Source organism: Melanotaenia boesemani, chromosome 7 (genome assembly GCF_017639745.1).
Source record: "Melanotaenia boesemani isolate fMelBoe1 chromosome 7, fMelBoe1.pri, whole genome shotgun sequence".
Taxonomy (NCBI): domain Eukaryota; kingdom Metazoa; phylum Chordata; class Actinopteri; order Atheriniformes; family Melanotaeniidae; genus Melanotaenia; species Melanotaenia boesemani.
Window position 1 is genome coordinate 17,010,406 of NC_055688.1, and position 15,039 is coordinate 17,025,444.

The following is a 15,039-nucleotide window of genomic DNA, read 5'->3' on the forward strand; positions in this document are numbered from 1 at the left end:
AGAGGACACGTCCTAACCCCTTGCAAACGCACACACTCTTTTTTTTTTTTTTTTTTTTTTTTTTTTTTTTTTTCTCCCCAGCCACTCACACACACTCTCACACACCTCTATATACCAACACCTCAATACGTGCACATACCTCCACACACACACGTCACGCACATACCTATAAACACACACACCGGTGCCCACATACACACACACTCTCATACCCCTCCATACACATACACCACTACACACACACTCACATACATACCTGCATATACACACAAGCACTTCCATACATACTCACGCCTCCACCCACTCCTTCACTCCTCCACACACACCTCGACCTCCACGTGCACACACTCATATATACATACCTTCACACACACCCACATCCCACATAGACCTCCACACACACACCCGCACACTACTCACACACACACATACACGCACACACCCAGACCTTCATACACACCCACACACACATACAGCACACACGTCCCTCTACACCCACCCACACACCAGCATACCCACAGACACACACACACACACACCCACACACAAACACACCCCCACCCAGGTTCCGGGGCACCAGGGCACGGACCAACCCCCGGCACGGCACATCCGGACGGGCCCAGCCCCCCCCAGCAGCGGCAGACCCCCCACCCCCAGGAGCGGGGGGAGACCCGACGCCCCAGAGCCCGGGGCCCCCACCCGGCCCACCCCGGGCCCGACCGGCCACCCGGCCAGGGGCCGACGGACACCGACCCAGGCAGCCACCCCCCACCGCCACGAGGCAGCCCCACCCCGGGGCCCACCCAATGCCGCCCGCCCAGACCGGAACCCCCAGCCGACCCAGCAGCGGAGCAGCCTAGATCCCCACCCAGGAGACAACCGGAGACCTGAAGTCACCAGGGACCCCCCACCCACATCCGCCCCTATCCCAGCGAAGCCGCAATCCTCCACCTACATTAAGTGATGTAGCCAGTCACAGGGGACCAGAGGGAATGAAAGTCAACTGACTGGTTCCTGGAGGAGGCAGACATTGTCTCAATGCTGATGTGATCTAACAGGAGATTTCTAAACTGCTGGATAGACAAATTGTTCTTATCTTTCCAGTTCACAAGAATAGTTTTCTTTGCGATGCATAAGACTGCGAGGACCAAGTTTATGGAGTGTATTCCTATGTTGGTGTCACCCAGGTCGCCCAGTAGGCAAAGTGTGGGGTTTGCAGGAAAACTAGTTTTAAACCATTTTGAGAGATAAACCATTTTGAGAGATAAACCATTTTGAGAGATAAACCATTTTGAGAGATAAACCATTTTGAGAGATCATCAGCATCAGCCATCTATTATGGTGTGGTCGTCTGGGGCAGCAGCATCTTGACTGCTGACAGGAAGAGACAGAACAAACTGGTTAAGAAGGCCAGGTCTGTACTGGGATGCCCCCTCGATCCAGTGAAGGTGGTGATGGAGAGAAGAATGATGGCTACGCTTTCATCTCTGATGGAGAAAACATACCACCTCATGCAGGACTGTTTAACAACACTGTGCAGCTCATTCAGTGACAGACTGCTTCACCAGCGGTGTGTTAAGGAGAGATACCGCAGGTTGGTCCTTCCCGCTGCTGTCAGACTCTACAATCTGCACTGCTCCCAGTAGCCACAACAGTACACAGACGTGCAATATCAATACTAGTGCAATAATGTCAATACATTTTGTATATAGGCTTTTTATACAGACTTCTATATAGATTTTTTTATATAGATTTTGATATAATTTTTGTTCTGTACAGTTTTTGTTATCTCTGTAATGCTGTTTTGCACTGGTTTTGCACTACATCACCTTTGCTGCTGTAGCACCAAAATGTCCCCATTGTGGGACAAATGAAGGATTATCTTATCTTATCTTATGTTATCTTATCTTATGTTATCTTATCTTATCTTATCTTATCTTATCTTATCTTATCATATCTTAAAGATAAACTTAATTTAAAAAAAGTAGGTTGGTATTTCAGAAAAATAAATTCCTTCATTTAAAAATGGAAATAGACCCTCTGCAAAGTCTCAGTGTAAACATTTCTGAACTTTATCCTGCACTTATTCTATTCTATTCTATTCTATTCTATTCTATTCTATTCTATTCTATTCTACAGTCATTTAACAGACACTTTTATCCAAAGCGACTTACATTTGAGAGTAAGAACAACACAAGCAAGAATTCAAACAAGATGGGACGTCATCATTAAATGGTAGTCAGACTGCTGTGAGGGACCCAGGTGCTGTCATGTAGTGCTAGAGGCTGTGCATAGCTTTCTTTTTTTTTTTTCTTCTTCTTCTTTTTTGTAGTTTTTGTAAGGTTTTTTGTTTAAATACAGTCATTACAATTTCATCAATCAATATCATCTTGGGCATAAGTACACACAGCTTATTCAGTACTTGGTTGAACCAAGGAGCTGGACAAATCTTTCTAACCCATTCTGTTGAGTAGAAGAGTTAAGCTAGGTGTGGAAATGCTCCTTAAACAACTGAGTCTTTAGCTTGCTTTTAAAAATAGATAAGGACTCTGCGGATCAGATGGAGTTTGGTAGATTGTTCCACCACCGGGAAACAACAGATGAGAAGAATTTAGCTCCTGATTTTGCACCACATTGTGGTGGGAGCAGCACAGACATGTAATATCAAAACTAGTGCAATAATGTAATTTCATTTTATATATAGGCTTTTTATATAGACTTCTATATAGATTTTTTATATAGATTTTGATATAGTTTTATAGTTTTATTATATAGTATAGCACTTCCGGAGTCTTATGTTTAAAGTTTGTGGCTGAACGGGAATGTTGGGTCACAGTGATAGTGGTACATAAGATAGTCAGCTTTCCTTTCTTTGTAATGTTACAAACTAAACTGCATGGATCATTTCATGTTGTACGTAGATTTTTGCTGTTTTCATTGCCTCATTATTTAGTGACATTGTTACATAAAAACAATTTGGCAGATATAAAAAAAAACACTAGTTTTCACACTCCAAAACATATGACCTAACTATTTTAAAAACACACATCACAATCTCTCTCTCTTATACATGCATTCACACACACACACACACACACACACACACACACACACACACACACACACACACACACACACACACACACACACACACACACACACACACACACGTGCATGCCATAAATTCTTCACCACAAGTTTTGGTTCTGACTTTGAGAACAACTAAAAGGCCGGTACCACATGATGACGATCACATTAACTCTCCAATCTTTCATCCTTTACAACACACACGTACACAGATTTCACACTTCTTCCTGATTTTTAGTAAATACAGTTTCAAAAAATTGTTACAAAATGTGTCCTTAAGAAGTCTGATGGTCACAGAACAATTAAAACCTTGTTAAATTAGTTTTACGTGTGTTAACCTGATCTAACATTCCTGTGTTCAGCTGATGGTGAAGCGGTCTGTGTGACTCATCATCATCATCTGGGTGAAGATGTGTTTTAACTGGAGGTGAAAACAGTGAGTACAATGTGTAAACCTCGTACAATGTGTTGTGCTAAAGAACTTAGGTAAATCAATTATTCTTTAACAAATAACCCCACCAGAGGGGATGAAAGGATGGACATGAGTCATTGAGTGAGCCTTGGCAGCGTATCTCAATATTTGATCAAAGATCCTGGAACAAGACCACAAAAATTAAGTTTTACTTCAGAAAAACAGAAGATACTCATGTTTTTGACAACTAAGAGCTATGCTTCTCCTGCTCTGAGAAGCCTACATATCTTTTGGCAGATGTACAGTATGTGTGTTTGTGTGTGAACCTACCTTTACAGTGTTCACAAACTTTCTTTTGTTTAACAAAGATAATTAAGATGACAATCACTGTAACACAGCAGGCCAATACTCCTCCAAGTATGATGACAACAGGATCTGGTTTTGGTCTAGAAAACAATCCTAAGAGACATAATGAAATAAAAAAAAATTTTTTACGGGAAATGTATGTGCTGAAAAAACTAAAACAAAATAAAACAAAACAAACAAAAAAAAAAATGTCCTGTGTTTGCAGATAACATACAATAAACACGTTTTAAACCCTTCAAGAAATAATAAACTAAAAAGTCCAAAGTCACTGTAAAGAATTAATGAGGGTCTGAAACACATTTAATGGTCCTGACACATTATCAGTGTCTCAAATGTCTCAAGATAATAGTTATTAAACCTACATGATTATATTTGTCTTGTAGTTTGGACTTTGTTAAACTTCTTAATTTTAAAGAGCTGTAAAAAATAATCTATTCCACAGCTGATGTGTTTTAACCAAACAGATCATACATGATGAATTTAATACAACTGTAAATACTTACCTGTTTCCACTTTAGTTCCTTCACCAAACAGAATGGCTCCACATGTGACCACAGCACAGTAGTACGTCCCAGCTTCAGAGGAGTCTATTATAGAGAGACTGTGAGAGCAGCTTCTCTCATCTTCATCACTAAAGTTTCCCTGAGTGTAAATAATTCCTGGATGAAATCCTTCTGATCCAGTTCTGAACCAGTAAACACTGTGTTCAGGTGGACACTGCACCCTGGTTTCTTTGTTCTTAGAGAAAAGCGAACACTTGAGAGTCACAGAGTTTCCCCACTCAATCAAGTCAGTCTTCAGACTTTGTTTCTCACATAAAGATGTTTTCTGATTGTGATCTGTGGGGTTTAGTTAAAGAAAGACATTAATACAGATGAAAAACTTATGTTTCAGTAAAAAAAAAAAAAACATAGGTGATCAGTTAGACAAATAGAAACAGTGAAATAACCACATTTTACCTTTTACAGCCAAAAATGTTCCGCTGATGAACGTTTGTGAGTAACTTGCTCCGGTTCCACAGTAAAATGTAGCTTCATCTTCTTTGCTTACATTTGAGATTTTAAGAGACTCATACTGAAGTACTTCAAAACGAGAGTCTTTAAATTGTTCATACATCGTTATTTGATCATGTACCACACTTGCTACTGTTTGGAGCAAATCTCCAAGAGACTGCTTATACCAGTAAAGGTAGGTAGGCTTCTCGGAGAGTTTACAGTCAAAAGTAACATCTTCACCCAGGCCGACCTCCTTCAAAGAGATCAAATGAGAGAGATCTGCAGTTTGAATCAGAGCTGTAGAAAAAGAGAGAATACATCAAAACAGTAGAAGTATAGTTACAAACAATCAACAGAAGAAATGCAAAGTTTTCACATTCTGTACAAACTGAAATTTGTATCTTTTTTTTCTTTCTAAATAAACAGATTACACTTACATAATGTAACGAGAAGACTCCGAGCAGTGAATCTAGTGATCATTGTGTTGAAGTTACTCTACAATGTGTCACAATACTGATGTCACCTCACCCAAATGTGAGGAAATATTTCAGGGTTGACCAAAGTTTCCAAAGCAGAATTCAGTGATTGGCTGAACTATAGAAGATGGGCGTCACACTACATTTAGAAAAGCTGGGGTCCATTTTCGTATGAGAAGAGATGCAAATGTTTTTATTTCTTAAGGTCTTTATTGGAATTAAATTGAGTGTTTCTGTTTCAGTCATTTAAAAAAAAAAAAAAACTTGTTGCTAAAGCTTGTTGCAATCTATTGGTCTGGAAAGTAAAGTTAACATGCAGATGAAAACCTATATATTTTTTTATTTTCTGATAACCAACAAGGAATGAGTCTGTCAAGTCACAGCTTTACTTTTCATTTAACAATGCAAATTTATATATATGTGTAATAAATGTGAATGTCATGGCAGCAACAGGCTTTAACCTCTTTAGCCTTCTTCTGGAAACAAGAATTTGGTGCATCAGTCTGCCTTTATAGTTGTCTGAAATCAACATTTCACAAGTATGATTAAAATTGTATTTTCAGTTTAAATTATGAATAAATTGGGGATTTAAGTTCCAATATTGTTACATCAGGTATTGTGTTTGTTGCTAGATTTTGAATTGTACATTAAACCTTTAAATTATCGGCTTTTTAGATGTATGTTATATTGCAACTTAATGATGGTCATTGCTTAATGATGGTCATTGCTCTTGTTAAACAACAGCAAGGTCTTCTGGCGTCATTTGGAGCAAGATAGGACACAATTATTCACCATATGAATTTGAGGAAACTTCAAGTGACTAATCCTCTGATCGAGAACTCACAATCATTATAATGTGGTTTCAAGGCAACAATGTTAGAGAACATCTTGACTGGGGTTAGAATTAACAGCTTTGTCATGTTGGCACTCACTATAAGATCTTTCTGCCAAATCTGTCTCTGAGCATTGCAGTTATACTCAGTTAACTTTAGATCGACAATGGCTCTCGATGCAGCACCCACAAGATATGATTTAAGATATTTACATTTTTCAGTTTTACTCAGCTCACCACAGCTTTCCGTGGATGGCAGTCTCAAACTAATCCCAGATTTCTTGCTTATTTTGATATGTCACTGTCATATTTAATAATGTAGAGCTTTGCCTGTTACTTCCACTAGTGGAATGTGCACTCACATCTCTCAGCTGTGCAGCTCTCTGTTCAACAGGTGCTGTTGGGTAATCTTTTTCAACAATTCTCATTGCTCTGCTTTTCCAGAGGTTGACGTGATCATGATAATCCACAGTTTAAACCACATCTGCCTCCTTTACATATCTAAATCAAACAAATAAATTAATAACTACATTAATCTCTAAAGATATAACACCACACCTATTGGGTAAAGAAGCTGACTTAAAGAATGTCTAAATCCATCTTTAGTGGGCAAGACATTGGCTCACTGATCCACACCACCAGAATCTACAGCAAAGCCATTTGGACTGGAGAAATGTGGCCAATGGTAACACTGAGGACATTGCACTTCCAGAGGGCAGAATAGCAAATGCTGAGGAGAGCTACGAGTACCTTGGCATACTACAGGCAACTGGCAACCATGAAGAGGCCACAAGGCAAGTCCTGAGAATTTCTATGCAAGTTATGTCTGTGTGCACTCAAAAAGCAAGTTACAACATCAGCCTCATCAAGGCCTTATTGTAGTTGAAGCATCCATCCAGTTCCAGAAGATATCTACAACTCCTCACCATTAAAAAAAAAAAGTCATAAGGAAAGGGCAAAAACCCCTGCCAACAGCACCTAATGACCCAGATCACACTGCATGCAGGAGTATGAAGTAGTATTGGTGCAGTGCTGGACAATGGTTGCTGACAGCAGTCAAAAAAAAAAAACATTATTAACAAATAAAGTTAGAATGATAAAAAAAAAAAAGTCCACAGGTCTCAACTGAAGATTTTAAATATGCCAGAACAAAAAAAAAAAAAGTTATATTTTGTTTAGCTTTTAAGTTATTAGAAAATTTCCATTTGTATCAGATACAGATCAGCAGTGATCAAGTTTGACCTTCACTCTACACATTATATTCAAGCTGCTGCTGTGCTGCAGAAACAGGTAACATATTAAAGGGGAAATTAAACTCATCAAATAAAGTTTAAAAAATCTGAATCTTACATAAATGTTTAAAGTATATTTTCTCCGTGAGATGAGGACAGATGGATTTATTCTGTTGTTGAACTATGATGAAAAGAAGACAGCAGAGAAATAAGGGATGCAGCAGAAAAAGCATCAATGCTAATCTCAAGTTACCATCACTTGGTTTTCAAAAAATCTGCTAAACCTTTATTTTAAGATTTACTTATCTTGAACATGAGATGAGCTGTGCTTTCCATTATTTCCATTATTTTATTCTTCTCACTGAAACAAAGTAAAAAAGAAAAGAAAAAAAAAAAAAAACATGGCAAGGTATCCAGACATTTTTAACTGAGAAAGCTTTAGGAAAGATATCTGACTTATTAACACATCAATACAAACACATGAAAGGACTGCACTCTTATAAAACATAAGTTACCATAAACCTTCTTTTTGCACTTTTCAGTGGTGATGTTGGCCTCTATAGCCAGCCATCTAATAGATTTAATAAATTACCAGAGAATAAAATATAAAATATTCTTTATTGTGTTATTGAATTTGCTTCTGTCATGGGCTTTGCACTGTGTATGTGTGTGTGTGTGTGAGTGTGTGTGTGTGTGTCTGAGTTTGCAGGTAGGGCTGAGCAGGTTGCAATGGGGACTCAGGGCAGAGTCTGGAGCTTCAATTGACACCACCTGCAGCTCATCATCCTGCTTGTTATCCTGTTCAACACCCTGCTATTTAGGGAAAAGCAGGAGCTCCAGTCTTCGCCAGATTTTTTCTCTTTACTTTGTGGTAATCAGGCCAGTTCCAGTGATTTTTCTTGTGTCTCTTTGCAAGTAAACTCACCTTGTTATCTCTACTCCTCAGCACTTTGAAGTTCATCCCTTGGAGACTTACAGGCAACTCTGGATCTGGACTTCTCTTTCTGCCAGCCTACCACCTGCTGTTAGTGCCTGCCTGCTTGGCCTGCCTGACACCTAACTTATTCATCTCAACCAGAGTTCATTCCCTGGCTTTACCCCTCCACCGTCAGACAAGCCCTGGATCATAGTAAGCCCCTGATCTTGCTGTCATTACCAAACATCTTCTCAGATCCACGCTAACCCTCTGCCCTCTCTTAAGAAGAGTTTTCTGGACCTGGACCAAACCTCCCACATAATAGTGAAGAGGTTGTTAATAAACACTTTAAAAAGTTTGCATCACACCAGCTGACAAATGCTTCCACCTCTGTTTTGTAGGCACAGTCATCACATCGGGTCATCAGACCCACAGTCTCATCTGAGTACTTTTGCAGTACACAGGATGGCTAACTGACCCTGTAATCAGCTGTGTACAGAGAAAATAAAAAAGGAGACAGAACTGTTCCCTGTGGAGCACCTGTATTTGTTAAAATATCAGACTGCTTACTACCAAGTTTAACATACTGAGAACGGGACAGAAAATAATTTAAAATACAAGCAGTAGTTTTATTATGGAGTTTAAAATTTATTAGCTTAATGTGGCTCTAGTGAGCTCTACTGAGAACGAGCTGTTTCTGTGTCTGAACCTTGGAATGCTCATGAGTGGTGCCTCTCCATGCCCCCCAGAGGATCTGGCTTTCGCTGGTGCCTGCTCGATCATTCATCAATCAGGGCAGAAGGGGAAAGATCTCAGACTCACCTGTTAGCGCGCACATTAGCTAAAAAAAGGAAGCAAGCAAGTCAGAGAGCTGATAGAATTTTCTCATTTTTGGGCCTCATACACAGGTTATAAGACATGACACAGTTATGACACATATGGCTCTTAGAAAATCTCTAGAAAGTTAATCTTGCACAATTGTTGTGGTGAAGATATTTACTAAATGGAAAAGTCTTTAAAAGCTGTGCCTTTATTTTCAGTGTTTTTGTATAAGCTTGTGCTAATGTTGCAGCCTGGAAAGATTAAGACATAATATGTTCTAATTTAGATATTGTCCAGGAGAAGTGTTTCAGCAATGTTAATTTTTCTTTTGTATTTTTTAAGCGATTTTTCAAGTCTTTTGTTCTGTTAGTATTTTTTGTTGTGTATGCTGCAGGAATATGTAACACTTGTGAACTATAGTCATCAGCCTGTGCACACTGTGTGTGTGTGTGGGGGGGGGGGGGGGGGGTGGTCATTTTGCATGTTCTGGCTACCTCAAGAAAATCCACATATTAACAAAGAATATGCAGCACGGGGCGAATAAAGTTGCCAAAGTCAAGAAGGAGTCCTGTCTGCTTTAAGGATGCAACACTAGCTTAGCATCCAGGAAATCACCATCGCACAAAGTGAGTATATATGAGTATATCAGCCATGAATGCTCTTAATTAGTATGCTACAGGATTTTGTGCAATATTTCCTACTTCTAAATTTCAGACATTAGATTTAATGGTACATTGTGCGCTTTGGTTTGCAGACATGTTTAATTTGCTCTCACAATTTAGGCAAAGAGGGTGGAAGTATATTTTGTTGGTATACAAATAAATCTGAGAGGAACATCCTGCAGGCCAGCTGGATGAAACATTTAAATGCTGAACAGATTCTGCTCACAAGGGTCAGTGCTGGTGTGCACAAACTATTGTTTACTCTGACCTCCATGCAGAAATCTCACATTGTGCAGCATCTGCAGCAGCAACTTGGTAAACATGGTTTAAATGGTGTAATCAGGACATAGACTAATTTATAAAATATTTTATTTAATTGAGGAATCCACAAACACAAAGACACATTTAATGTTAAAATCAGGTTTCAATTCAAATGGGTTTTTTATTTATTTAGAATCTTAGTAACATACAGTGTGTTATTTGCCTGGTGTGGAAACACAGAAGCATTAGCCGACTTTAACTATTTGTAGAAACTCCTTAGTACACATTCTGACTTGTAAACCTAATCCCATAATTTTGACTTACCAGATAAAATGATACATAATACAGATTAACTAAGTAAGCATTCCTGATGAGGTTGGTGTCTGGGTCCTGCCTTCATCAAGAAGAAGAGACCTCTACTGATGGTCTGATCTGACATCAGAGTAAACACATTCATGCTCAAATGCTTTCTTCTTCCCTCTTTTTACTCTTGTGTAGAATGCCACTGATGCATAGTTTGCTTCCACTGCTTGACCAGCCTGAAAGGTGGACAGAGACACAGTTTTCATTCAAATGTTTCTTTGGTAAGAGGTATATTGTAATCTTGATTATCATTTCTGTATATAATACATACGTACAATAAAATATTCACCAAAGGCATATTTACCAAATCATTTGACGGCTCCATACTCGGTATGTTATGTCCAAGATTATGACAAATGTTCATCTCTCCTGCAAAGAAACAAACTCCTGAGTATTCAGATGTTAAATGTTGCTCCTAATTTTTTATTTTTAAATATTCTGCAATAAGGTTTTTACAATACTAGGATTTGTAACTTGATACCAATACCCAGAAAAACACTCTGTACGCTTCTAATATCATGGAGGGAAAAACCCTAAATGAATTAATTCATTTTCTTCATTGCATTTGTGTTCTTAACATGAACGTAGGGGCACCAGCACAAATTTAGGAACACTGTTTGAATCAGCTTTTATGTTTTTCATCTTGACCTTCTGAAAAAGAATTTTGTAATAAAATTTGAAAACCTAAGATTTTAAAGCAAAAATGTACACTAGTACACTATTACAAGAAAAAAAATGTTGGAAGTCACAGGAGTAAACCTCCATCTCACAACATGGATCCTGGACTACCTGCCCAACTGACTACAGTATGTGAGGACATGAGACTGTGAGTCCGAAAGGGTTGTCTGCAGCACGGGGGCCCCACAGTGAACAGTTCTGGCTCCCTTTCTCTTCACCATCTACACTGCAGAATTCACACACAAATCAGCAAACTGCCACCTACAAAAGTTTTCAGATGACTCTGCAGTCGTCAGCCTCATCGCAGACGGAGACGACGGAGAGTACAGAGAACTGATCCAGGGTTTTGTGTGCTGGTCTCAGCGGAACCACCTGCAGATCGCTGCAGGGAAAACCAAAGAGCTGGTGGTGGACTTCCACGGGTGTAAACACTCTCCTCCAGCACCAGTGAACATCCGGGGAATGGGTGACACCTTACAAGTACCTGGGTGTTCACCTGAACAACAAACTGGACTGGACAGACAATACTAACGTACTGTACAAGAAAGGATGGTGTAGGCTGTATCTCATAAGGAGAATTAGGTCTTTTGGAGTGCAGGGGACACTGCTGAGATCCTTTCTTAATGATGATGGCAAAGCCTCAGTGTAAACATTTCTGAACTTTATCCTGCACTTATTCCATTCTATTCTATTCTATTCTATTCTATTCTATTCTATTCTATTCTATTCTATTCTATTCTATTCTAATCTATTCTATTCTACAGTCATTTAGCAGATGCTTTTATCCAAAGCGAATTATTTGAGAGTAAGAACAACACAAGCAAGAATTCAAACAAGATGGGACGTCATCATTAAGTGGTAGTCAGAATGCTGTGAGCCCAGTTGGACCCAGGTGCTGTCATGTAGTGCTAGAGGCAGTGCTTATTTCATTTATTTATTTATTTTTTTTTTTGTAGTTTTTGTAAGTCATTTTGTTTAAATACAAACATCACAATTTCATCAATCAATATCATCTTGGGCATAAGTGCACACAGCTTATTCAGTACTTGGTTGAGCCAAGAAGCTGGACAAATCTTTCTAACCCATTCTGTTGAGTAGAAGAGTTAAGTTAAGTGTGGAAATGCTCCTTAAACAACTGAGTCTTTAGCTTGCTTTTAAAAATGGATAAGGACTCTGCGGATCGGACGGAGTTTGGTAGATTGTTCCACCACCAGGGAACAACAGAGGAGAAGAATTTAGCTACTGATTTTGTGCCACGTTGTGGTGGGAGCACAGACGTGCAATATCAATATTAGTGCAATAATGTAAATACATTTTATATATAGGTTTTTTATATACTTCTATATAGATTTTTTATGTAGATTTTGATATAGTTTTATAGTTTTATTATATAGTATAGCACTCCGGAGTCTTATGTTTTAAGTGTGTGGCTGAACGGGAATGTTGGGTCACAGTGATAGTGGTACATAAGATAGTCAGCTTTCCTTTCTTTGTAATGTTACAAACTAAACTGCATGGATCATTTCATGTTGGACGTAGATTTTTGCTGTTTTCATTGCCTCATCATTTAGTCACATTGTTACATAAAAACAATTTGGCAGATATAAACAAAAACAGTAGTTTTCACACTCCAAAATATACTACCTAACTACTTTAAAAACACACATCACAATCTCTCTCTCTTATACATGCATTCATACACACACACACACACACACACATAACATGCATGCCATAAATTCTTCACCACAAGTTTTGGTTCTGACTTTGAGAACAACTAAAAGGCCGGAACCACATGATGACCATGAGACAAGATCACATTAACTCCCCAGTCTTTCATCCTTTACAACACAGACGTACACAGAGTTCACACTTCTTCCTGGTTTTAGTAAATACAGTTTCAAAAAATTGTTACAAAATGTGGCCTTAAGAAGTCTGAAGGTCACAGAACAATTAAAACCTTGTTAAATTAGTTTTACATGTGTTAACCTGATCTAACATTCCTGTGTTCAGCTGATGGTGAAGTGGTCTGTGTAACTCATCATCATCATCATCCGGGTGAAGATGTGTTTTAACTGGAGGTGAAAACAGTGAGTACAATGTGTAAATCTCGTACAATGTGTTGTGCTAAAGAACTTAGATAAATCAGTTATTCTTTCATTTTCTTTACATTTTTCTTTAATTTAAGCTGTTGAAGAGACTGAAAACCATTTAACTTCAACCCCTGATCTGAAACAAAATACCCCACCAAAGGGGATGAAAGGATGGACATAAGTCATCGAGTGAGCCTTGGCAGTTCAGAAAAACAAAAGATACTCATGTTTTTGACAACTAAGAGCTATGCTTCTCCTGCTCTGAGAAGCCTACATATCTTTTTGGCAGATGTACAGTATGTGTGTTTGTGTGTGAACCTACCTTTACAGTGTTCACAAACTTTCTTTTGTTTAACAAAGATAATTAAGATGACAATCACTGTAACACAGAAGGCCAATAGTCCTCCAAGTATGATGACAACAGGATCCGGCTTTGGTCTAGAAAACAATCCTAAGAGACATAATGAAATAATAAAAAAAAAATTTTACGGGAAATGTATGTGGTGAAAAAACAAAAACAAAAACAAAAAAGAAAAAAAAAAAAAATGTCCTGTGTTTGCCGATAACATACAATAAATACGTTTTAAGCCCTTCAAGAAATAATAAACTAAAAAGCCCAAACTCACTGTAAAGAATTAATTAGGGTCTGAAACACATTTAATGGTCTTGACATTATCAGTGTCTCAAGACAATAGTTATTAAACCTACATGATTATATTTGTCTTGTAGTTTGGACTTTGTTAAACTCCTTAATTTTAAAGAGCTGTAAAAAATAATCTATTCCACAGCTGATGTGTTTTAACCAAACAGATCATACATGATGAATTAAATACAACTGTAAATACATACCTGTTTCCACTTTAGTTCCTTCACCAAACAGGATGGCTCCACATGTGACCACAGCACAGTAGTACGTCCCAGCTTCAGAGGGGTCTATTATAGAGAGACTGTGAGAGCAGCTTCTCTCATCTTCATCACTAAAGTTTCCCTGAGTGTAAATAATTCCTGGATGAAATCCTTCTGATCCAGTTCTGAACCAGTAAACACTGTGTTCAGGTGGACACTGCACCCTGGTTTCTTTGTTCTTTGAGGAAAGAGAACACTTGAGAGTCACAGAGTTTTCCCACTCAATCAAGTCCGTCTTCAGACTTTGTTTCTCACTTAAAGATTTTGTCTGATTGTGATCTGTGGGGTTTAGTTAAAGAAAGACATTAATACAGATGAAAAACTTATGTTTCAGTAAAAAAAAAAAACATAGGTGATCAGTTAGACAAATAGAGGCAGTGAAAGAACCAAATTTTACCTTTTACAGCCAAAAATGTGCCACTGATGAACGTTTGTGAGTAACCTGCTCCGGTTCCACAGTAAAATGTAGCTTCATCTTCTTTGCTGACATTTGAGATTTTAAGAGAATACCAAGACTCATACTGAAGTACTTCAAAACGAGAGTCTTTAAATTGTTCATTCATCGTTATATGATCAAGTACCACACCTGCTACTGGTTGGAGCAAATTTCCAAGAGACTGCTTATACCAGTAAAGGTAGATAGGCTTCTCAGAGAGTTTACAGTCAAAAGTAACATCTTCACCCAGGCCGACCTCCTTCAAAGAGATCAAATGAGAGAGATCTGCAGTTTGAATCAGAGCTGTAGAAAAAGAGAGAATACATCAAAACAGTAGAAGTATAGTTACAAACAATCAATAGAAGAAATGCAAAGTTTTCACATTCTGTACAAACTGAAATTTGTATCTTTTTTTATCTTTCTGAAAACAAGGATTACACTTACATAATGTAATGAGAAAACTCCGAGCAGTCAATCTAGTGATCATTGTGTTGAAGTTACT

General features: G+C 38.4%; 1 protein-coding gene across 1 annotated transcript; it reads right to left on the reverse strand.

Annotated features, from left to right (window-relative positions):
* Positions 1–3,660: 3,660 nt before the first annotated feature.
* LOC121642770 lies at positions 3,661–15,039 on the reverse strand. The gene is made up of 5 exons (XM_041989720.1): positions 14,982–15,039; positions 14,499–14,840; positions 4,369–4,704; positions 3,830–3,958; positions 3,661–3,680 (listed from the first exon to the last, which is right to left on the reverse strand). The coding sequence occupies exons 1-5, from the start codon at positions 15,022–15,024 to the stop codon at positions 3,661–3,663; spliced, it is 870 nt and encodes a 289-aa protein (XP_041845654.1). The 5' UTR covers positions 15,025–15,039.